Source organism: Cryptomeria japonica, chromosome 3 (assembly GCF_030272615.1).
Source record: "Cryptomeria japonica chromosome 3, Sugi_1.0, whole genome shotgun sequence".
Classification (NCBI taxonomy): Eukaryota; Viridiplantae; Streptophyta; class Pinopsida; order Cupressales; family Cupressaceae; genus Cryptomeria; species Cryptomeria japonica.
The window spans coordinates 509585128-509610698 of NC_081407.1; the positions used below are offsets into that span (position 1 = coordinate 509585128).

General features: G+C 38.1%; 1 protein-coding gene across 1 annotated transcript in view; it reads left to right on the top strand.

Moving 5' to 3' along the window:
• Window positions 1–278: 278 nt before the first annotated feature.
• LOC131044879 (uncharacterized) overlaps window positions 279–25571 on the top strand; it is a 267983-nt gene continuing 242690 nt past the window's right edge. Inside the window, exon 1 of the mRNA XM_057978352.2 lies at window positions 279–601. Within this exon, the coding sequence (XP_057834335.1) occupies window positions 407–601 (195 nt within the window). The 5' untranslated portion in view covers window positions 279–406. The remainder of the gene's footprint in view (window positions 602–25571) is intronic.

Genomic DNA, 25571 nt, shown 5'->3' on the forward strand with positions numbered 1-25571 from the left:
TTTTTCTACTCTAATATATTACTCACTTTTTTCATATTTTAAAACCAATTCACTTATATTGTATATAATTATTCTTAATAAAAATAATTTTCATTCCTTTATTTTTCTTACTCTAATATATTACTCATTTTTTTTCATATTTTAAAACCAATTCACTTATATTGTAAATAATTATTCTTAATAAAAATAATTTTCATTGGTTTATTTTTATTTTTAACTCTAATATATTACTCAAAATATATCTTAATATCACATAACTATTCCACCTGGTTTGAATGCAAGTACTAGTTTATATCCTTACAACCGTTACAGACATGCCCCTAGTAAATTACTTCCTATCGTGTAGGTTACTTGAAAGGAAAAACTGTGTTGGCGTGGAGGGCGAACAGTTAAAAGCCCTGGTTTAATGGCAGAAGAAGGCGAGTGTCGAAATTGTAGCGAGGGAGGGGATGATGAAAACACAATGAAGGAGGAAGAAGATAATGAAGATCAATCGCAGTCATCGTCAGAATCAGAAGACGAAGGTGCTGAGGAAGGTCACCTGCAGGCCCTCGAACAGGCGCTGACACAAAATCCTCACAATTATGACGCTCATGTCCAGGTACTATTACTACTAGTACCGACTTCTTTTATTTGTTTCAGAAGCCCATAAAATAGAACGCGTAAAACATAAGGCTTGTTGGCACTTTCTTTGCTTCTCTGTGTGCATTCCTACGTTTTGCTGTGCGTTCAGTTTCACTGATGTTTCGAGACATGGCACCTGGTCAAGTTTAGGCCCGTACTCAACAAAACCGCAGCTACATGTCTGCCCAGTTCCTCCTTTGAGGCTCGACAAACTGAACTCAATGAATCCACTCCCATTTCAGGTTCTATTACGAGCTCATGTGTGATTCGCTACATGCCTTAAACCCTAGGGGAGAAACCTTATGTCACCAACCTTAACTGAAAACTGGAATACCGGAACACCCAATATGATTCAATAGAGCCTTAAATCAAATTTTGGAAACTGTGAGAACTAATATGAAAACTACTAAATTACAAGTTCGAGATGCAAAACATTGGTCGATGAATTGATTTATTACAAAAATTAAAAATTGGATCCAGAATGTTAAATCTGATATACAATTTCTCGAAGCAAAAGATTGATTGGTGAACTAAGCTAACAGAAGTTAAAGTCCAGATTCTGTTTTGATTTTACCAATATGCATACCAGCCAAAGCACGGATAGGAGCCACTTCCCAAATGAGAATAATAAAGAATAATTGTCTTCAATATTTTGTGTATACCCAAATTTTCATCAAGAAAGAATAATAATCCTTATAATTAATCTCGCCAGTATGCTTTGCATTATTCTTTCTGTATGTTCACAACTGTAATTGCTTTTTTTTCTCCATTGTATTTGCTACGTTCTCCCAGCTGTATCTTCTTTATTCTTTAGCTTGTTTTATTTCCCTAGCTGTTCTTGCTTCATTCTTCTGGTTAGAAGCTGGCATAAGTCAGATATGATTACACCGACATATTAGGATTTTAACCCAGTTAGAACTAGTACACAATAAATGTAAAGCAGTCACTACCGTGGTGTTGGTCTGTGAAGTATGCATTTGTCAAAGACAGGAGGAGGTTCCCTATGTATACATGACCCTAAGTACAGACATGTTTTCTTAATCTACCTTGACTTTTATAATTTTATTCAATATAAAAATAGATTACAATCCCATCCCGTGCAACCTACTCCACATGTAATGCTATGCCATCACTAACATGTTACAAAGGCACATATAATGCATCAAATACATTACAACAGGCAGAGACATGATTGTTAGTCACGTCTTTTCTCCACCCATGGCTGTGGATCATGTCTCTGTTGCTGTACAGTGTTTCACAAGCTGAGCACTGTCACTGCAACAATCACGTCTTCTCTCCACCCATGCTGTGGATCATGCCTCCAGTTGGGGCATGATATTTTCAAGATGAACGCTGTCATTATTAAGGGCTGTCTATTGTCATTCCTGAGGTGCCATGGCATCTATAGTAACTCTGCTATATGTGATAATGCTCAACCCAATTCGATGAAGAATCCTGCTGACTTTTTTGTCGGACTTTATAAATTGCCTCATCTCCAAGTTAATGAGATGAAGAATCCTACTCATCAAAACTTAAGAATCCTACTCAGCAAAACTTAACCATTCCTTCGCTGAAGACTTGGAAGATGCTGTAGCAACCGAAAAACCCTTATGCAACTCCCACATCTCTTGTGGTCCAACTTGAAACTTTTTTTTTTCAATATTTTTTTTGTTTCTTCAAAGTTCTTGAATTTTTCTTCCCAATATATATATATGTGTGTGTATGTTACCACACACACACTTATATATTCTCTCCTCAACTTTTAGTTTTTATTTCTAGATTTTCTATGGTGGCTTGAGTCTTAATTGTTTTATCCGTTTCCTTCTTCATTCAGAAATGTCTTTTTGTTTCCCTACCAATCCAATATCTTCTCTATAAAACTCTTGATTGGAGGTTCTTGAAATTGAGTTCCTCTCTGTATTCCACACAATCTTTTCATGGCAGACTTGGTGCTCTTTCTGCTACTATAGTCAATATTGTGGAATCATTAGAGTTCTTGGCATAGTTTGGATAATCTCAAGAATTTTTGCACTTTTGTTTTTCTCTCCCCACACAACCAGGCTTCTGTACTTTCTTAAGAGTTCTCTAACATGAACTTTCTAATTGTTCAGCTTCTCTTGGCATAGAATCTCTTTTTTCTTCTTCTTGGCTTAGAGTCTTGGTTAGGTGTTATCTTTCCTATTGTGCATGACCCTCTCATGTCATCATGTTCTTACTCATTCTTGTCATCCCATACCTCTTCCAATTATGACGCAGACATGCCAGTATTCATCAACAATTGTGCTATTGTACCATTGCCTTTAGAAGTCGATCCTTCTTTAGTCACATATAATATAACATTGCAATTGACAAACCATTTTAAATTGAGCAATATTGGACTGGATGTTTCTGTTCCATCTGCTAGGGATGTATCATTACTTGCTGGTTGAAGCTCAGGCCTCCTCATAATAGCATAGGTATGTTGGTTGAAAATTTTATACACCTGGGGAGGCATGCAAAATTGTGGTTTCAGCCATAGCGTGTGAGTTAAAAACTCTCCTAATTCTAAGGGAAGACTCCCCCTTTTCCATTATTACAAATTACTAAAACACTAATCTAACCTGGGTGGGACATCCTTTTTTTTTTTTCAGAAAAGAAACTGCAACTAGAGTAACAAATACAAAAACTTAAGAAAACTACAACTACAAAGATGCTTATATAAAAGGAAGCGAAATTTCCATGAAAGCACAAAGTCTTCGGTCACTTCCTCGGGACGGGAATGTAGAAGCAAAACTCAACGTCTTCAATTTTGTACTGTCCTATCTACCTTCCAAAATGATTAGTATGATAACAACGTATAACATATAACAGCTCAAAGTTTATTAGTATAATGCACTCTTGACTGCTATTGAATAAGAATAAGAACAAGTATTAGCACAAGCACAAGCACAAAGTCTTGTAGCCTCTTCCTATCATGACATTTAACTATACTAATTGAACCCTCAATATTTGCAGCACAAAGTCTACCAGAAATCAGATTAAAGCTTCTTTTAACAATCTCACCAGAATCTCAAGTATATGCAGAAAAATATACCATTATGACATAAGAACACAATGGATATAGGAACAAGGTTTCAACACAAAGTCTGAAACTCAAATGCCTTCTTGATAATAATTGAGATATCAATTTACAAGTATAAAATACAAAGTCTTATTGACTGTAAATTTCTGCAGAGTTTTCTTGCTGGCTAAAAAGATAAAAATTACATAGAGCACCCTCCAATATATAGGAGAGGGGCTGAGAGCAAAAAGTGGGAGAAGTCCAACTAACTAAGACTTATTCCACAACTAACTATGACTTATTCCAAATTACAGTCCTATTGTCTTTCGACTTGTAATTTGTTTACATGTAATTACAAGTGACAAGATTGCAAGTAATGTGACTACTTGCAATTTCAAGTTTTGATATTACATGTAATTTGTCAAAAGGATCAATTGCGTAATTTAAACTAATCTAAATGTCCGAGACACGATTCTATTTACATCATCCTCTATCTAAGAGGTCTTCATGCTGCTGGCACTTGAAGTATTCAAGATCGGTGAAGGTCTTTGTCCAGGAACAACAACTTGCATCATTTGACTATGAATGGTAATGACATCGACCTTATGAAGATCAACCACTGAACTTGAAGATAATGAACATTCTTCATTAGCTACTGTGATAGTGAACGTCACTACTCTTTACCACCTAGTGCTGCTACAAAGCATTGTAACAATGCATTCCTCTGCTGCATTACTCCATTTGTCAAGTTCTCTCTTATCATGGCATTGACCTCCACATTTAGTAAAGGAAAGAAAATATTCCCAATGGTGAGACTAGAATTGCCATCCCTGATTTTAGATAGGACTTGACTTAGCCACCCTTCTCTGCTTCATGGTTCATGATATTTTGATCCTTTCTGTGCATATGACAGTGTACTCTTTTCATTTAATGTCATCAACATATGAAAGCATTGGCTTTTGCTTACTGTCCTTACATGCATTGAAATCCCTTGCAATCGGGTCTCTAGGACGCAACTGCAAGTATTGATCTTACAAAGGAAAGGCGTGGAAATGAGAGTATGTGGAGACAAAAGGTGAATTTTGGATTGTGGGAGGTGGAATGCAAGTGCAAGAGATCATAGCGAACTTGGAATGCAGAAATGTGCAACATGAATTGGGAAGAACGAAGATGTTTATACTTGCAATCGGGTTTTAAAGACCCGAATGCAAGTAAGCATGATTGCAAGTGCAAGATAAGTATAAGCTTGCAAGTGAAAGGTAGGTATACGCTTATGTAATAGCAATTGGGTTTCAAAACCTCGATTGCAAGTGCAACCAAACTCGCTTAGAAATGCAAAGGAGAACAATGCTTGCAATCGGGTTTAAAACCCGATTGCAAGTATGATGCAAGAGCAAACATAAAAAGACTTGCACACTTGTGGTTAGGTTTCAAGAACCCGATTGCAAGTAAAGTATAATATACATTGCCAAGGTGAAACATGAAGGGCTTGCAATCGGGTTTTAGAGACACGATTCCAAGTAATTCTAACTTGCAAGTGAAATAACCCCTACATACTTGTAGTCGGGTTTCTAGAACCCGATTGCAAGTAACCAAAGTGTGTCTCTTTTCTTCTATAAAGCGAACTTGTAATTTGGTTCTACTTTATAAAAACAAACTAACTTGTAATTGGGTTTCTAAGACCCAATTACAAGTAAAGTTGATTTACTTGCAAATTGAACAAAAAGTTCCTACTTGCAATGACTGACTCAAAACCCGAAATTGCACAAAAAGTTAGGAAAATGAAAGCCAAAACAAACCAAAACCTGGACAACGATGACAAACACATCCACTAATGATTTGACATCAACAAATATGAGTTTTGAACCTCGTAAAACGTGCCTTAGAGAAGAAAACTATAAATTTTGAGTAAAAATTGGTAGGAGTTGTCTATTTTTTGAAAATTCAAAAATTGAGGCAACAAGGTACACTATGGTAATACATTGATATCATTGCCTAAGTCTGATAGCCCTCCTTGGATTGGTTGTTAATTTGTAAGGTCAATTATTATTATCATATTCTTGCATTGGCTTGTTGTACTGTGTAATTGATTCTTTTCTGGGCTTTTCCTTTCCATCGTCTCCTTCTACCCTATGCACTTGTTGATCTCTTTCTTGCTTCTTTGAACATATACAACATTGTTTTAACTTCTCAACCAATTTTACTTTGTTATATTACTTTCTATCTCCTCAAAGCATCCCACTTTTTCAATCTCATTGTTCTTAAATTCTGTTATTAAGAATCCCACTTTTTTCTACCACTTTGTGTTTTTTAGTACTTGGATAGTCACACTCGTGTCTACCTCCCCCTAGTTTTCATGCCTCATTGAGTAATGACAACTAGCCTCTCCTTTTATTTCCTTTATTCCTTGGCTAGGGCTAGCATTTTGAACATCATTTTGTTAGGGAGCTCTATACAATCATCAATCATTTGTTGATACTTCGCGTTAGAATCTTCTTTCTCCATGTTACTCCCTACCCACAACAATATTTGCAATTAGGGTTGTGTGCATCTTGGTACATATACCAAAAATATTTTGATTCTACATTATTTGCCATGAGTGTTTTGTTGCCATGAGTGTTATGCTGCTTTTAACCTTCTTTAACCCTAGACTCCACATATGGCTTCCTTTAAAGATTCCATTGGAATCTTTCTTCTCCAATTTGGCACCTAGCCTTGAGGGTCCATTTGCCATGAAGTAATTAACCATTTTTTAAAATAATGTTGGCCTAGGTAGATGTGCCTTGGACATATTTTACTTTTGAACTTTATAAGTTATCTTTTTAAATAAAAGTTGCTAATTATAGAATAAAGTAACTTATAAGCCTTTATTATAAAGTTTTCTTGATTTTTCTTCCACCAATGCCAAATTTGACTAACTATAAGTCCTCCGACATCTCCTAGCCTCTGAACTTCATCTGCGGAGATGGTTAACAGGTGAATCTAAGCATCTGGATGGTGAATCGGGGAAGTGGGGACATTACAAATCCGCGCTACCTAATGAAGATGATGTGCAGCTAGGATCTCCTACTGTTCTATTGGAAATTAGCTTGTGTAATAATGTTCATGATTTGACTAAGGACAAGGAGGATGATGATGATGTTATCGCAGCATTGAGGGAACTTGATCAGGAAATGTGCCTTGATGATGGAATGGAAATGTCCACCATTCCTGATTGATTGATGAAGAGCATGGAGAAAAGTAAGAATATGGTAGAGGCCCAGCCTATTGATGATATTAATGACTACTAAACCAGGAGTAATAAGGAGAAAGAACCTAAGAAGGCTAAGATACTTTCGAATATAGCTCTAGATGAAACAGGAATGAGGATTGCACAGGTTGCTATCCCAATTGGTGATGTGACTCGAGATGATGCTACTCCTATGGATTTCTAGATCACTTCGGTTGCCCTTGGACTGACTACAAAAGAACAAGAATTCCGGGAACTTGGTGATACAATTCGGGTGCTCAATTTGAGGTTAGACATGGAGATTGAGAAGAAAGAAATGTATAGAGAAGAGAATATTAAGCTAAGAGAGTATGTTGTGGGGATAAGGCATGAGAATCCCGCTTTTGTCTCCCCTATTGCAGTTGATCACGTACTTCATTTTAGTCATGAGGCAGCAAGAGATATAATTGCGTTGTTGGGAAACTGGATTAAAGATGTAATTCCAGCCTATTTAGGAGAAGACTATTCCTCGCCTCAGAGTGTTGAAGAGAATTCCAATGTCCACATTGATTCATGAGAAGGTTGTGCATGTAGGAGATAGATATGATTTCCATGGTTGGTATTGCTCATTGGCCATGAGGAAATTTACTTAGGAACATGCATGAAAGGATTGTGCAGAGTTGGAAGGATCGATTCAGGAGATACAATCGTGGATCCTTACATATATTGAAGAATTGTTGGGGGTAGATGTCAGTTTTGCCAGCGGTCTACACTTAGAAGAATTGAGAAATAAGATGAAGTTCATGTACTTCAGTTAGTTGGATTCTTTGAAGAAGAATCAGATAGATGATTTGGTTTCCTTGCTGATTCATGTCCATAATTTGCAAAAGCTTATGGCAGATTGGGAGAACACTTTGCATGCTTGTTCTGATGCGTTGGATGTGATTGATGTGCAACAAGATACTTTGCCCAGCATTACCATGGAGGAGTTAGATTCTGTACTGGCTAGATTCTTGGAATATGTTGTGAGAGAGAGGAATGTAGGCCGAAAACTTCTAGAAGATTCCCTACTTGATGATTAGGCGCCATTCCATTGGGTCACATGTTGGTGGCTCCATTTTTGATGTAAACCCTAATTAGGGCAACTTTAGGGCTGTGTTGGCATGATCTTGGCCCTTGAATTTGAATGAATTTTGGCCATTCATTTCTTCTGAGGCTCTATATAAACCCCATTGCCTCTCATTTGTAAGAGAGATTTTTGAGAATTGTCGGTTATTGTTCCATTGATGGTGATTCTGTTTAAGTGTTGCATGCATTTGTGGTTCTCGTTGCCTCCAAGTTAGATTAGAATTTACTTTCAAGTATTTTAGATCGAATGAAGAGATTTGTTGAACGCATTTGTGTGGAATCCATCTAATCCATACCACTAGCCTCTTGCTGATTGTAAGTGTGCCTTGTGTGGTCAATTAGAATTTTATGCAAACTTAATTTCAATTGTTATACGTCCATTGCTATGCATTGTCTTGAATTGTATCAATGTTTGATGGTAATGATTTAAACGTCCATGAAATATACCTTAGATGATTGCACTAAGCTTGTGTCAAATTGTTCGACTTGATGGTGAGACCTTGCCCAGTAGGATTCCGTTGAATCATTCACCCTTTTCTTGCATTCTAGGCTTTAGTATAGAATTCCTAAACCTATTCCTTTTGTCCTTTGTTTTTAGAAATCTTTGTTAGATTAGATCAAGAGCTGAATTGCAAAATCCTAAGTCATCGACATAGCCTATTCCAATTCCAAATCCATAAAAGATTCCCAAATTGAACAATTACGTAAGTCCCCAAGTGAAAACTACATTATCACATTAAGCCATTGAGTCACCCACATGTCAAGAATTGACCGTAGAAACCTTGGAATCGTCTTAGTTGATCAAATATATAGTATCTGAGGTGATTTTGTTCAAGAGAGGGTAAAATATTCTGTGTTCATATGTGCATAAAACACACATCAACAGGTCTAAGATCTACTAGATCAATTACATGCTTCTGCTCATCACAAATCTTGGAAGTGGTAATTGCAATTTGGATACTATTGACCAACTTACTATGAGGCATTGCTCATCGTTGGGATCTACTACAATTAGGACTTCTTGGCACTCTGTCTATCATTACATGCTTTTGCTCATCACAAATCTTGGAAGTGGTAATTGCAATTTGGATACTATTGACCAACTTACTATGAGGCATTGCTCATCGTTGGGATCTACTACAATTAGGACTTCTTGGCACTCTGTCTATCATCTAATGGTCATGGCTTTATCTCTTCTCAACTTTGGCACCCTCTAACACACATCTTTCACAACAGGGATCTTGGGCAAGTTCATGTTACTAATTTCTTTTCTACCACCATTAGTTCTTCAGCCTCGAGTGTTAGGAGATGTTTTATGTGGAATTGACAAGAATTGTCCAGCTTGGCAAGCTCACATTACCTTCTAGGATTGCCCAGCTTGGCTCCCTTGTCCCTGGACTTTTCTTTGCAATCTTTCTCACACTCTGTATTGTTATTGCTACTATGATTAATGATAATAGAGCTGTCCACTCTAATGCATTTGAGATTACAACCATCTAATGATTTTTTTTGTTTTCTGCCTTAGTGGTCTTCATCTGCTCCCAATGCTTGTTTGGTCCTCCCTTCGCACGTCTATTTATACTTGTATTTGTTAAAGGTTTACATTTTTTAAGTTTTTAGGTTATCCCCGTCTGTCTGTTTCTTTATTTTATTTGCATCGAGTCCAGGACCTCCATTTTGTGCTAGTTCTTTGCTATTGTACTTGCCATACTTTTCAGTCACTTTGACCTATTCTTTCTCGTTCATGGACATCAATATAATATTTCTCTTTCTATTTCTCTCAGGTTTTACACTATTTCTCCCTTTCAACCAAATGCCCCTACAATTCTCTTAATATCCTCTTCTTTTCCAAATTGATCCTATTGTACTTGCCATACTTTTCAGTCATTTTGCCCTATTCTTTCTCATTCATGGACATTAATATAATATTTTTCTTTCTTTCTTTCTATTGCTCTCAGGTTTTACACTGTTTCTCCCTTTCAACCAAATGCCCCTACAATTCTCTTAATATCCTCTTCTTTTCCAAACTGATCTTTTCCTCATCACTTTTGTCCTTGATTTTGTCCTCTCTACCTCTATATTATTGTTCAGCACATCATTTCTTTCTTCAAGTAAAAGTTGTTGTTTTGTCATCATTATAGTCTATTTTTATCTTGCATATCTCTACCCCTTTTAGATGTTGTGGGCTTTTGATTTGTTGTTGCCAAGTTATTGGTCTGCTTTCTTGGTGTCAAAACCTATTCCCTCTGAATAGCTCGAGTCACCATGAAAGATTCAAGTGTAGTCACAAACCAATAATCAAAAGCACATGTCAAAGTTGTTACCTGTATCTTTAGTTCTTAGAGCTTCAACCATGTCCACTTGATCCTTTTCAATAGTAAATCTACTGGAACTATTGTCCTTAGCTCTTTGTTTTTTGATCTGAAATGTTAGAGCGCAAGACTTAAAAATATCTTAGCTCACCAATGAATTTTCTCAATATTTGATAGCTAAAACATAAATGACAATACTATTCAATGATAAAAATAGAGATCTTTGGAATCGTATCAACAATTAATTTGACCTTCAAGAGACACATAACACTTAAAAACAACAATGATTTAGAAGAATGTTTGAAGGCAATTAACTATTGGAAAGTAGTAAAAGCTATTTCATAAATTTGAACATTGATGTCACATAAGGTAGACTTCTTCTTTGCATGCTTACAACATTTGAGTCTTGACTTAGATGGAAATTCTGGTAGTGTAAGTAGGCTTTAGCTTCACATATATTACACACAAAAGACTTAGCACATTAACTTGATTTCGAATTTGAGTGAATTTTTCTGCAATGTAAGTCTTCCTTCAATTATAATTACAATTTATGTGTAAATGAAACATTTATATTTCTCTAAACTTTCGAAATGAGTGGGAGTGGGAGACCAGGGGGCGTTCGAGCGGGAGAAATTTGCAGGGAATCAGGAGCGAAGATTGGTATGGATCAGAAGTCTGGCGGGTTGGACGAAGGACAAAATGATGCTGATATAGAGGACGGGGACCCACAGATTTGATGCATGTTTAAAAATTTTCATGGGGACCCAAGTGGGGGCTCTTCAACGCCTTGCAGATTAAAACTCTTCATTGGGGAGGGAGCAGAGGGTCCAAATGGCGCCCCGGTTATCCTTGTGTTGGATCCCAAGCAGATTGATTCTAACGAGAAGGATCGACAGAATATCGAGGGTTCCTTGGGAGATAATGGGAATGACGAAAATTTGAAGAAGAAACCTAAGCAATGGTCTTCTCTTTTTGGGGTGAAACCTTCGGGGAAGTCATCTCTATCTCCGGTCAGTAATAAGTTGGATCCCAGTGCAGGAAGGTTTGCTATCTCTATCCCGGATCCTATCATTGACCTCAATATTTCGCTCATGGCCATGTCCTTGGTGGGCAAATTTATGGGTCGAAGACCTAATATTGAGATGGTTCGAGATTTTGCTAAATGGAAATGGAAGTTGAAGGGCCAAGTAGATATTCTTGCTATGCCGAAGGGCTTTTTTGCTTTTGCCTTCTCGTGTGATGAAGATATCTCTGCGGTCTTAGCGGGCGGACCTTGGGTGATTGGTAAGTCGTCCCTGGCTCTTATGAAATGGTCCCCGAATTTGGACCTATCAGATTCTATATTTGAAGTTGTCCCCGTTTGGGTCAGACTTCTAGGTTTGCCGTTGGAATACTGGAATGAAGACGTCTTCCGTGGGATAGCTAGTTCCTTTGGGGAACTTCCATCTATTGACCATATGACTGCAGCTCGCAAGAGATTGGTGTATGCCAGAATTTGTGTTGGGGTGGTCCAGTCGTCTGACCTCCCTTCCTCCATTGACGTTGATTCCAAACTTGGAAAATGGGTTCAACCTATAGAGTTTGAATCTCTGACCTTTGTGTGTTTCAATTGTAAAACGTCTGGACATTGGGCTAAGAAATGCCCTCTTTGGACCAAAAACGCTAAGCCTTAGAATGCCCCTAGTAAGCACAAGATTTGGAAGGTTAAGAATCCGAGGGGAGGGGGGAGTTCAGATTGAGAATAAGATCCAGGATTAGGGTCAGGAAAAGAATAATGATATGGAGATGGGCCCCCTTCCTCCTCAAGTATCGAAGAAGGAAGGATCTATGGATGGGGGCCAAAAATTGCCAGGCCTTGAAGGTGAGGACCCCATCCCTCATGCTTCTGCGAACTCTATCATGGAAGACCAGCCCCAAGTGAGAAAGAAATTGGACTATGAGGTTTCCGCCCTTGATAACATAATTTTTGTTGAACTAAGCAACAAAGTCGGGGATGGAAATGGATCCAATGAGGCATTTGGCCTCTCGGGGTTCAGTATTAAGGGGACCATGACTCTTGAAATGGTAAAATCCACTTATCCTCAAGAGAATGTTATCTTCCTAGCTTTTGGAAGCAAAGACTCTAGGAGAGAGCATCCTATAGCGCTGACAATTATAAATTAGAATATGGAGCGAGTGAGTTTAGAAAGAAAGATATCTCATAAGAATATTGAGGTGAGAGGTCTGGATTTTGGCAAAGAAAATTAGATTTTGGAAGATTCTGATATGGAGGGAGAGAAGCCTTTCACTATAGTGGAAAAGAGAAAGAATAAGAAATCAAATACAGCTTCTGGGATGTCCACAAGAAATAGAGCTAAGGCGGATTGTGGAGCTAGTAAGAATGCAGTGGGGAGGAAACCGACCAAATATTACTGGGACCAAGAATGTCTTCAAGAACATTGCTGATGGGACCTGGAGAACCATAATGGAAATTTGCTCCCGTAGTAAGAAATGAAGATCATGTCTTGGAATATGAGAGGGTTCAATAGCTCTCACAAACAAGATATTTTGCATAATTTTGTTAGGGACCACAAACCTGATATTATGCTAGTTCAGGAAACTAAAATGTCTAAGGATAGAGTTGAAAAAATTAAACCTTTTAAGCATTGTGGGGTTTTTGGTGTTAGCTTTGAAGGTGCTTCGGGTGGTATTGCTTCTTTTTGGAATTGTAGCTTTATTCAAGGAAACATTATTTGGGAGGATTCTAATCATGTGGCGTCTAGATTCACTCAAATCAGAGATGATTTCTCTTGGATTTTGTCAAATATTTATGCCTCTAATAACAAAAACGCTAGAATTTATTTTTGGAATAAGTTTGCAGCCTTCAAAAAACTATTCTTTGAAGACAATTGGATCATAATGGGGGACTTAAACGCTCCTCTTCATGAAGTGGAAAAATTTGGTGGATCTCAGATTAATTTGGATAGTAAGCTGGATTTGATGGAATTCATAAACAACCAAGGTTTGCATGATGTTGATTTAAGGGGAGCTTCTTTCACGTGGATTAACAGAAGGGTTGGTAATGATTTGATTCAGGTTCGCTAGGATCGTTCCCTCATATCAAATGAATGGTTAGTTAAATATTTATGTTCTTTGAATGCTCTCTCTAGAGTTGGATTTGATCACTACCCCATAAGTTTTGTGGCGGATCCTAGAGAAGGGAAAATGAATTTTCCTTTTAGATTTGAAAAGATGTGGCTTTCCCACTCGCTTTTGAAGGCCGCTATTAAGGAATGGTGGAATATTGAGATCAATGGATCGACCATGTTTAAGGTAGCTAAAAAGTTAAGGGAATTCAACTATAAAGTTAGAAGATGGATTAAGGAAGTGTTTGGGGATATTTTCTCTATGAAAGCGGCTACCCAATTAGACATTAAAGATATTCAAGATAAAATTCAAAACGAGGGATATGTCAATGACTACTTGGCAAGGGAGAATGAGATTCTTATAAGATATCATGATATTATCTCAAAAGAGGAAGAATTCTGGAAACAGAGGTCTAGATCCTTATGGCTTTCCTCAGGAGACAAGAATACCCGTTTCTTCCACTTGACAACGCTTAAACACAATACAACTAACAGGATACCGCATGTCGTTAAAGATGGGACCAAGGTTGACAAGGAGGATGATATTAGAAGGGAAGCTGTCCAATTTTTCAGCAATCTCCTTTCTTCTGATAGTGGTCTGGATGAGAATGCCAACGCAGCTTTTTTGAAGTCATTCCCAAAATTTTGAATGCTGATTAGAATAAACTCCTATCGACGATTCCTTCCTCTGATGAAGTCAAGAAAGCTGTGTTCTCCTTTGAAGGTAATAAAGCTCCTGGCCCGGATGGTTTTCCTATGCTCTTCTTTCAAGCTTTTTGGGATATTGTATTTGAGGATGTTGTCAATGGAGTCAAGGAATTCTTTGGGTCGAGGAACATCCTTAAGGAAATCAATTCAACTTTTATTGTTCTCATTCCCAAAGTCCTAGGAGTGGATGTTCTGGACGCTTTTAGGCCCATCAGTCTTTGCAATTCTTTCTACAAAGTTATCTCCAAAGTCCTGACTTCGAGATTGTTGACTGTCCTCCCGCTTTTAATTCCCCCCCAACAGAGTGGGTTTGTTCCTAGAAGGCAGACCCTTGATTCTATCATTACAGTGCATGAGAATATCCATTCTCTGGAGGTTTCTAAAAAGCAAGGTTTTCCGCTAAAGCTTGATTTGTCCAAAGCCTATGATCGAATAGATTGGAAGTTCTTAATTAATGTTTTGAAGGATTTTGGTTTTCCTGAGAGGGTTCTTCAACTTATTTGACAACTCGTCTCCTCTTCTTCCTCTTCGGTTATCATTAATGGATCCCCCTTGCATTTCTTTAAGACTTCAAGGGGGATTATATCGATAGAGTGACCCTATTTTTCCAATCCTCTTTATTTTGATGGCGGGCTGTCTAGGGAGATACTTGCAGAAGCTGGTCAATGATGGTAGTCTGAAGGGCCTTAATCCTTCTTCTGCCACTCTGGTCTGCTCTCATCAATAGTTTGTTGATGACACTATCATGATGGGAAATTCTTCCTTAGGGGAAGCTAGAACTTTCAAGCGGACTTTGGACTTGTATGAAAAGGCGTTAGGCCAAAAAGTGAATCTCAGGAAGAGTACTCTGTTCTTCTTCAATACTCCTAATGAAAGGCAGATGAGGATTGCCTCTATCCTGGGTTGCTCCATCGGTGCTCTTCCCTCTACCTACCTTGGTTTCCCTTTGTGTTCTAAACCCTCTGATGCCTTTTGGTTTTCTCTTATTGATAGGTTTAATAGGAGAAATTAGCAGGTTGGAAGGGAGCCCTCCTCCGTCAAGCAGGAAAGAAATAGTTGTTAAAATTGTCCCTTCAAAATTTGCCAGTGTATGCTCTCAGTTTATTCAAAATCCCTGCTAAGTTTGCGGATATCATTGACAAAATTCAAAAACGTTTCTTATGGTCTGGGGTAGAGGAAAGAAAAAAAATCCCGCTTATTGCTTGGGAGTCTATCTGCAGACCGAAGAGGTTAGGAGGGCTTGGGCTTAGAAGCATCAAAACTTTTAACTTGGCTCTTCTTGCCAAACATATCGGGAGATCCTTTTCAGATGTTAGGGAGTGGAACTTAATATGGCAGAGTAAATATTTGCATAGTGTTGGCTCTCTAAAAGATTTCCTCAACTCTCGCAATCTTCTGGTGGGTTCAGCTTTGTGGAATGATGTGATCAAAGCCAGGGAGGTTGCTACGAGGGGGGCAAGCTGGAGAATTGGGAATGGCCGAAATACTCTATTCCGGGAAGATCCTTGGCTCTTTCAGGATCCTTTATGCTCTTATGCTTCCTACAATCCTTTCATTGGGGAGTGCAAGACAAGATTTGGCCGGTTTGTTTGTGATTATTGGAAGGAGGGGCAATGGGTTATTCTTGGTCTTGTTAATGATTGTTGGCAGCCTCTTTTTATTGCCCTAACTCTGCTACTTTGGTTTCTTCAGTTGTTGAGGATTCTTTGATCTGGAGATTGACCCCCTCTAGGGTTTATTTTGTGTCCTCTGTTGTCTTTTTGTTGTCCCAATCTGCCTCTCCTCCTTTGTTTTGGGCTAAGGCATGGGAGAAAAATCTTATTCCAAAGATTAATATATTCTTTTGGATTCTCCTTCAGAACAAATTGCTTACCTTGGACAATTTATGTAAAAGAGGTTTTTCGCTGCCAAACAGATGTTTTCTTTGTATGGCGGAGGCTATGTCTTCCTCTCATATGTTTCTTCACCGCTCCTTTGCGAAGGATATTTGGGATCAGGTTTTAAAGATGTGGAACATATTGTGGGTCTTCCCTGAATCTATTTCTGATTTTTTCTGTCAGTGGAAAGCACCCTCGACTAATCAGGTGATTTGTTTATTGTGGTCTTTTGTGTTTCCTCATGTTGCATGGGGAATATACAAAGAGAGAAATAACAGAATTTTCGGTGATTCTGCTCTCCCTTCGAATATAGTTTTTAGAAAAATTAAAAGGGCCATTGGAGAGAATATGAACATCTTAGACAATCAGTTGAAGAGGGAGGAGAATCAAAATTGTCAGGCCTTTGACTGTGAGGCTTCGAAAGAATGGCAATTAAAGATAGACATTTCTAAAGCTTTGAAGCCAGCTAAAAAGTTTAGAGAGGGCGTGTTCTGGAGCTCTCCTCCTGAGGACTAGATAAAAATTAATTTTGATGGGGTGGCGAAAGGGAATCTTGGACTGGCTGGGTGTTGGGGAGTGATTAGTGATGAGAATGGTAGGTTCATTTCAGCGGTGGCATTCCCCTTATGTACCTAGACCAACCACCTCGCTGAACCCATTAGGGCCTATCAAACTCTACTGTTAGCACGTCAATTTAAGAGCAAAAAAGTTTGGATTGAAGGAGATTTAAATAACATTATCCAATGTCTAAAGGGGAAAAATAAGGTCTCGTGGACCATCCAAAATTGGATTAATTTTTGAAAAGAAATTATCCTTTCTTGTGATGAGTATTTAATCTCCCATGCTTATAGGGAAGCCAACATGGTGGCGGATTTCTTTGCCAATAAGGGGGTGACCGCAAAGGGAAGGATGACATGGAATGCAGAAGACAGGTTGGAGAATGATGTCAACGTCCTTCTTCGATACGATAGATCACATGCGAAACGTGGAGATTTCTAGGCTCGTTTCTATTTTCCATAATGGGTAAAGCAATTATTACTATTCATGGTGGCTACGGTGGCGAGCTAAGAGGCCGTCTTTCTCATTATTGCTCACACACTTTCTGGGTAATTTGTAAGCTTTCATTGCTTGTAACTTGTCTGTTTTCTCAGTATAGCAACTTTGGTTTTAGCGATTGTTAGTGGTTTCTCTCCCTACTTCCTTGCCTTGTTCTAGAGGACTCTGCTTATGCTTAGATGGGAGGAGAAAGGCGTCGGGTTGAGCCCATGGATTGTGAAGGGCTTAGGGCTAACCAGACCATTTGGAGAATTCTGGAGAAGGAGAATTTCTCGACATACATTGAGAAGTTGTATGGATGGGACCTGAAAATAACTAAATTTTTTGTTAGAGGATGGGATGATGGTAAAATCACTCTGTTTGGGAAGACTGAGGTGGTGGACGAGAACTTAATCGCGGAAATTACTTGTCTCCCGGCTCAAGGTCTCAAATTTTACAGAGACAGAAAATTCTCTAAATTGGCGGTGAAGAAATTCCCCAAGTCTGACTGTGATGAACCCTTGCTGGTTCAATCCTTCAACCTGCTGTAATTTATTATTCTTTTTTTTTGTGTTTTAAATATTAGAGATGGTCTTTCAGAAATAGACAGAAGTTGCAAAAGGGTTTCTTTAATTCTCAACACATATTGAAAGAATACATGAAATTAATCAACTGAAGCAATAAACTGGAGAACTTAGAAGCATACCTGTAGGTCCTTAGCCAATTTATCGAATTAAAAGAATTCAATTAGCAACTTACAAAGTTCTGATTTTTTTTTCTGAAACAACTCAGATCTGCTCTTATTTAATATTAAGGCACCCAAACAGTGGAAGATGGCGCCAATAAATGAGCAAGCTGTGTGTTTGGGAAAAGCAACCTCCAAACCACAGTTTTATTAACAGCAAAACAGTAAATAGGAAACCTACAAAAAATCTTCCTTGTAAGAAGCCAAATCTGCCCCAATTTAATTCAATTTGACTTATGAATGAAGCCAACCAAGCTGCAACAATTCGATTGATCTGCCAAGAATGCACGCTCTCCAAAACAGGTCCAAACCCTAGCCGCCATAGCCAAGTGCTCAGAAGAAATGTCAAATGCTCAATATCAATGAATGAGGTTTAATTTCATCTTGGCTGCCTAAATGCCCAAAAAGTACGATTTTTGGCAATTAGGTTTTTAAAAATCATAACTTGCTTTTAGGGTTCCCAACTTAACCCTAAAAGCAACACCCAACTTAGGAGATATTAAATTTTCACTTAAATAAATTTAAGTGATGGTTTTATTTTAATATTTCATTAAAATATTAATTGCCTGGAGGAACCACTTAAAAATTCATATCTCCCTCATTATTGCTCGGAAATTGAATCTGTCAGAAGTTGGGGCCACAACTCGCCACGCCAATGAAAATAGGACCATGTCATTTTTTAGTAGTTTTTCCCTAAAAATTAGGAAATCCTCATATAATGTCAGAAACTGATGAAACGAAGACCAGAACTGAACTCAACACTGAACTAGAACAAATAAACAGACCACTCCTCAAGATACTGCATCACTGACCCCCTTATCCATACCCGGTTAGCCTACAAGGGTCCAAAAATAGGCTAACTCCTCAAACCATTGTCCCTAACTAGGATGGGGACATTACACTGACAAAGAAAGGAAACTGTTGGTGAAGAAAAATAAGAGCTGTTATTGAAGGCAGGTGCTGAAGGTGATCATGGAGTATGTCACGATGGATGGTCGTTTTTCAAGGGTTTTTGGACACCATTTTGTCCTGCTAAACCACTTCAGATACCAGGTTAGGGTTTCCTTCCCTTTCTATCTCGTCCTCCCTCAATGAAAGTATTTCTGAGCATCAAGATAATCCATTGGTTAACCCAGTTCTTCATGAGGGTTTATTTGTTTTAATTCATGAGCATTTTAAGGCCAAAGGTGCTAAGCCCAACTCCCCTCTCATTTCCATCTCGGAGGATGTGGAGTCAGATACCCACAGTTCCAAAGATGCTGATTGGAACATTGACATGGAGGATGATTCGTTTGTCCCTCTGGAGGATAAGAAATCTAAAGCCATGTTTGCTAATCCCTCTCATGCTGGGAAGGGGAAAGGTAAAGAGCCGGAGATTGTCCTTCCCTCTAGCCCTGTCACTAAAGATGTTAGTAAGAAACCTAAGGTTCGCCCTTTGTCAAAAGGTAAAACTATTGGGTCTAAGGCTCCCTTGCTGGACCATGCTAACCAAATTTCCCAATATCCCCTGCATTTTGTCAATTCCTACCCTTCCATGGACAGGGAGAATAGGCCTCGATTTCCCCTTCATTTGAACCCTGATTCCCCCCTTTCTGAACCTGGATGAGGAATTTCCTAATGATATTCTTGCTATTGCAAGAAATGGGGCGGTGGATACCTTTCGCATCATGAAATGGGCTTTTCATGAGATAAAGAATCTTAATATTAAATAGAGAGCCATAAGCAGCAAGGTGGAAATGTTGGAGAATGGCAGGGTCGGTTCTCAGGGTAGACAAAGCACTGAAGGCAATGATCTCTGGACGGAGGAAGAAAAATTTGTAGTTGAGTGCCTTACCAAAAACAAGGTTGCTGCCTTTGATAAGAAAATAAAAAATATTAGAGACTCTCTTCACGCGATTATGTCTCACAGTCATAGTGTCATAAAGACCATTGCTTAGAGCACGAACACCATGGTCATGAATATGGAAAAAGGTTATTAGGGTAGTCTGGTGGTGGAGCTGGATCTTGAGAAGGAAAAAGACAACGAAGACTCATTGGGCCCTAGCAAGAGAACTCGGGCAAATTTGAAGAGGAATGCGGAAAGACCCCTGCAGGATCTTCAGGACTTCAAGAAAGTGGCTCAGAACATGAACCAGCTGGAGACAGAGGTCGCTGAGATTTTAAAGACTTTGGCATAATCAACTTCGATCCTTGTCAGGTTTTTTGTTGGTTTTTTGCTGGTGCTGGGCTGCCTTTTTCTTTTCTTTTCTCCTTTGGCAGCTCTTTGTTGTTTTGTTTTGTTTTGATTATCATGCTCTATCTTGGTTTTGACCATTTGTAAAGGGTTTCGGGTCCCTTCAATGTTATTATTATTATTTTTTAAAAATCAGATTAATGGCAAGATGTCTTTATACATTCGCTTCACACTTTGAGGCTATATGATTAAAATGATTCACCCTAGATTTCAGTGTATGCAGTCCGAACTGCTATATGTTATCTGAACTGCCAATGGATGGAATATAATATTCAGTCTGATATATATATTATGTGCGATCTGCAGATGGAAGAATGCAATCTGCTGATGGAGTGAACTCAATCTGCTGAAGGATATCGATCTGCTGATGACGACTTCCACTTAGGAAGCTATCGATCTGAGATGTGAAGATACTTTGATCTGCAATTTCGAATATTCGATCTGCTTAAGTGTTTACCCAATATGCTATATGTTCATTTGTTTTACTGTCAATGAACTTCAACTATTCGTATTCCTTGCCGATGAAGGGGAGAATGCATTGCATATATATCCGTCGGTAGGAGATGATCTCCAAGAGTTGGCTCTCTTCAGAGAGATATGACTATACATAATGTGTCGCACCCTTCCAATAATGAGTTGGCGGACAAAACAAACATTAATAGTAATTGCCTAATCAGTTATACACATATCAATTTATAATAACATTAATTTGCTTATTAATTATGCATAAGAAATCGGCTAAGGTATAAAGTATGGCTAAATACAAATAATCGAAACACCAAATATGTAAGGCCGATAGGCCATTCACATATTTGGTCTCAGTTAGTCGGCCCGTAGGATTACTACTGATGCTATATCATCAACATTCAAAACTTGTTTTTACCGTAATCAAAAACATTTATATTTCTCCAACTGTAGCTTCAAAAAATATAAAATAATAACTTGAAAGCTTTTCCCTTAATTAAAAAAATTGCAACATCAATCTAATAAACAATATAAAATTGTCACTACACTTTTTTCCTTTTCTGCCTCACATCTTAGGCACCTGCAAGAATGAAGGTCTCAAATCCCTTGTTTTTTTTTTTTTTCCGTAAGTCACTTTATTTGGTCTCAATCTTGACTTGGGCAAGTGGGCACACTTGGGCATCACTTTTGCTTTCTTTCTATTTTCATTCTTCTTGAAAAACTTGATAATTTGGCATCAAATGGAGATTTTGGGTCATAACCACTGGAAAGTGAAAGTTTTGATTTATTAACACCAAGTGGAACCTTTTGGTCATCAATCCCAAGCCATGGGAGATTTTAACCATGGGTGCTAAGTTGTGGAAGCTTTGATAATTTATACAAAAAGTGAAATTCATTCTAGGTGCCAAGTGGAACTCTTGAAGATTGACACTTAAGTGGAAGATTACAAAGTTTGATGCCAAGTAAAGAAGTTTAAATTTTAATGCCAAGTGGGTATTCTTATTTTTGACATCATGTGGAAGATGTAAAACACTAATGCCAAAGTGGAACTATATTGTATTTTTCACAAATTGTAGATTCTTTTAGGTGATTGTAATATCCTCTCAATTTTTTTTTTATTTTTTAAACACAACAAACACTTCAAGCACCCGTTAAGGTTAGGAAAGATAATCTCAATGCTGCTGAAAGTAACCCTTTCCACCTTTTGATCATCGACAGCCCAATCTGGGAGGGTGAGAGCATACAATGTTGAGGGGATCGTTAGAAGCTTGAAAGCTGAAATTGATTACAAATTTGGGTGGCAAGCCAGCCCCTTCCACTTTCCAGTGGGAATAGAAAACGAGAACGCTTGGCGGCAAACCAGCCAAGGAGAACAAGAACAAAACCAAGCACGAATCACTCAACCGCAATATTTCAGTGGGAGGACTGAACACTTACAACAAAGCTCAACTCAATCGCTTATGCAGCGGGAGGACCATTACAAACAAAATATCACTCGACTGCTTATTCAGCGGGAGGACATAATTACGAAGATCAAATGTAGGCGGCAAGCCAGCCTCTTTCACTTTTCAGTGGGGTATGCTTTACAGTCCAAAAGTGGTTGATAGTACTACTATTCAACCTTACAAATAAGAGATGCAATGCATAGGAAAGAGAGATTAGGCTGTCCAATACTGCTGAATATCACCAAACTTATCACATTTAACAAACTCAAACCAACCCACAAAAGAATAACATACTAAACTGGAAATACAATCTTCTGTCCGCAAACAGCCACTACCAAACTCACTATTATGCTCATAACTCACCCAAAATAACTCGGAATGACATGAAAACTATAACTGAGGCGATGCAACAAGAACTCCAAACCTGCAACGTGAACACCACAAACAGCTGGCATGCAACCCAAGGCAGCCCAGGAATGGTACAGCCAGCAGCATAAATACGATTTGCAACAAAAAATCAGCAAGCACGCCAAAAGAAACGCCAAGGTAGAAGAATGATCGCCCTCCAAATATGCTTCCAACGAGCTATTACCCAGAATAATTGATTGCACAGGGTGTGATGTCCCCACTTTCAAATAGAATTTAATAATTAAATAATAAATAATAAATAATAAATAATAAATAATAAATAATATAATTAAAATAATAAAAAAGTTAAATTTAAATATTAAAAAAGTTAAATTTAAATATAAAAGAATATAATTAAATATAATTAAGATTTAATTAAGTTAATGAATAGTCAAAAGACAAAAAATGAAAAGTTGTCTAACTCAAATATGAGATATAAAAGGGAGAAGATAACTTCATTTGAGGGGGGCATAATTTGGGAATGAGAAGTGCAGGTCTGATTTAAATAAGAAGTGCAGATCTGATTGTGAAGGTTGTGTCCCTTTCAAAGGGCAGAAATAATGAAGAGTTGCTTATGGTGAAAGGGTGTGTCTCTTGCCAAAGGGCATACATGATGAAGAGGTGTGGCCTCTCCCTCACGTTAAGAGATATAAAGGAAAGGAATCAAAGGCATCCAAGGAGATCACCATCGATCAGATCAGATCAGAACTGTTACTAAGTTACAGGCAGTAACATCCTTGTTCTTGGTGGTATGCATGGGTATGTGCTTAATATGTATGTTTAATATATGAAGCTTGATAATGTTCTTAGGCCTAATTTAATAGTAATATTAATATAGACTGCGATATGTATGACAGTCATAATATACATTGATAGTACAAAGTCCTAAGTCATAAATCTATTCTAATCCTTATATTCCCCAAGGGAGATGGGTGCTGCTAGGGAAGGGCAGAGTAAAACCACTTCAATGGAAAGCCCCAAGGGTGAAAGGACTCCTCTTGAAATCTAGGCTGCAGGCCCCAAGGGTGAATGGACCAAGTTCCGGTAATCTGGGCTACATTAAGGAGGTGGTGTCAAGCGCCCTAGGCAGCCAAGTCCTCTTCTGGGAATGGGGTTAGATTGGTTTGGGTTTAGGCATGGTTTTAATGGCATTATAAGTTATATTACAAAGAATTAGTTAGTGATGCTCAATTAATAGCAATAGAAGGTAGTAACATAGATGTTGCCCTTGGTAATTAGCAGTGTATAAATAGGGGACATTACACAGGCAGGGAGATACAATCGAATCTTCACTTCAGCCACACCAAAAACCAGCAACACTGAAATCCACACCACATTGAAAATCTGAAAATGCACACTGAAAACTTCACCAACAATCCAACACTCAGCTAGGTACTATGTCTCAAGTACGAAACTAGCTAAACTAGGGAGCCACAACTCCGAAGCTCAAGTTCACTCACCATTCCAACAACATAACAATATGATTTCTTCAAGATAACCAAATGAGGAGCCCATCCCTTGTATTTATAGATTTTTGAAACTCAAACTCACTTGAAATAGCGCTCAAATTACCTTTCATTCATTTGTATTTTATTTCACATGCCCCTCCAAGTATGGCCTCCACATTCCACACTCCCTAGTCGAACTTTTTCCCAAGAAAAATCGCCATGTTATAATATCAACATTGCAAAGCATAAACACCTTCATTTTTGATGCCATGAACTTAGGGAAATAAACTTGTGACTTGGGATAAATAATATAATGTTCTCCTTCTTAAGTCATTCCTCAAAAATATAATCAGTCAAAATAATTAAAAATATTAAACTTTAGAATAAAGTAATAATATTTAATTAACAATTAAAAATCAACCACTGATTGCTGCCAAATCAACCATGTAAATGGAGGTGCATAAAAACACTAATCTGAACTGGATTGGAGCTCTACTCAAGACTGCCAAAATTAGCACTGCTTGAACTGACACTAAAAATAGTAAGTCATGAAAACATCACCAAAAGACATGCTCGTCGAACCCTGTGAGAGAGCTCGGAAAACCCAGAAAAACCTCAAAATCCAGTCAGCTGCCACCAACTTACTAAAAATAGTAAGTTTAGAAATCACTCGGAAACAGAATGCATGTTAGACCACCGTGAAGCTCTCGAAAAGCCCAGAAGGAATCCTCAACTCTTTCTGCCAAACTCCAACCATTTGATCCCTGAAAACTGCGAAGAATCCTCCTAGAAAATAGGAAACCCTAATTCCTCATTCCAATTAGCCTACGGGTCTCCAGAATAGGCCAATGGACCACTGATTACTCCTTACTGAGAAGGTGACATTACAGTGATGCTTTTTTCATGTATAAAAATGACAAATTTCTTACGGATGGTTCCTAATTTTGGTGTTTTTATTTTCAAAAGTTGTAGATTCTTATAGGTGATGCTGAATAGTTCTCGTTTTGAGAACTTTTGGGGCTATGTTTAGGTTTATATGATAATATTTTTGGTTGCAATATTTTTGAAAGTGCATACTTTTTTGTGTGCTTATTGGTGCAATATGATCTCTCATTATGTGTAAAAATTTGTAGTTCAGCATTTGTAATACTTGAGATCAAGACCATTTTACTGATTTGGCTGGCAATCGTAGTCACATTAAATATAAAGTGTCATCATATTAATTTGTTGGGGTCTAATAATAGAGTTATTTTCTGGAGGGGGGTCGGGGGTGGTTGGGCAGGGGTATTTATGCAAATGCTCTCAGCATGAGATCAAGACAATTTTACTGTTTTGGCTGGCAATTGTAGTCACATTAAATATAAAGTGTCATCATATTAAATTTGTTGGGGAGGTCTCATAATAGAGTTATTTTCTGGAGGGGGGTGGGAGGGTGGTTGAGCAGGGGTATTTATGCAAACGCTCTCAATTTATAAAGTGCCATCATATCATGAACTTGTCCTTTGGGATGGCTTACAAATGGGCATTTTGTAATTATGTACAATAAATTTCTATCTTGGGGGGGCTTCATACATGGGCTTTTAGTGTTTCTATAGCCTAGGACATAACAAGGTATGAGAGTGTAGTTGGATGACATGCATTATGATCCCCCCTCCATCTTGATGAAAGCTCACATTGATTTGCATTTGGATCCTCCAGTTCACTCTTCACCACATCTTGTGTATGACTTGCAAACGTGATTGCCATTGGTTCGTATTTCAGATTGAGAGC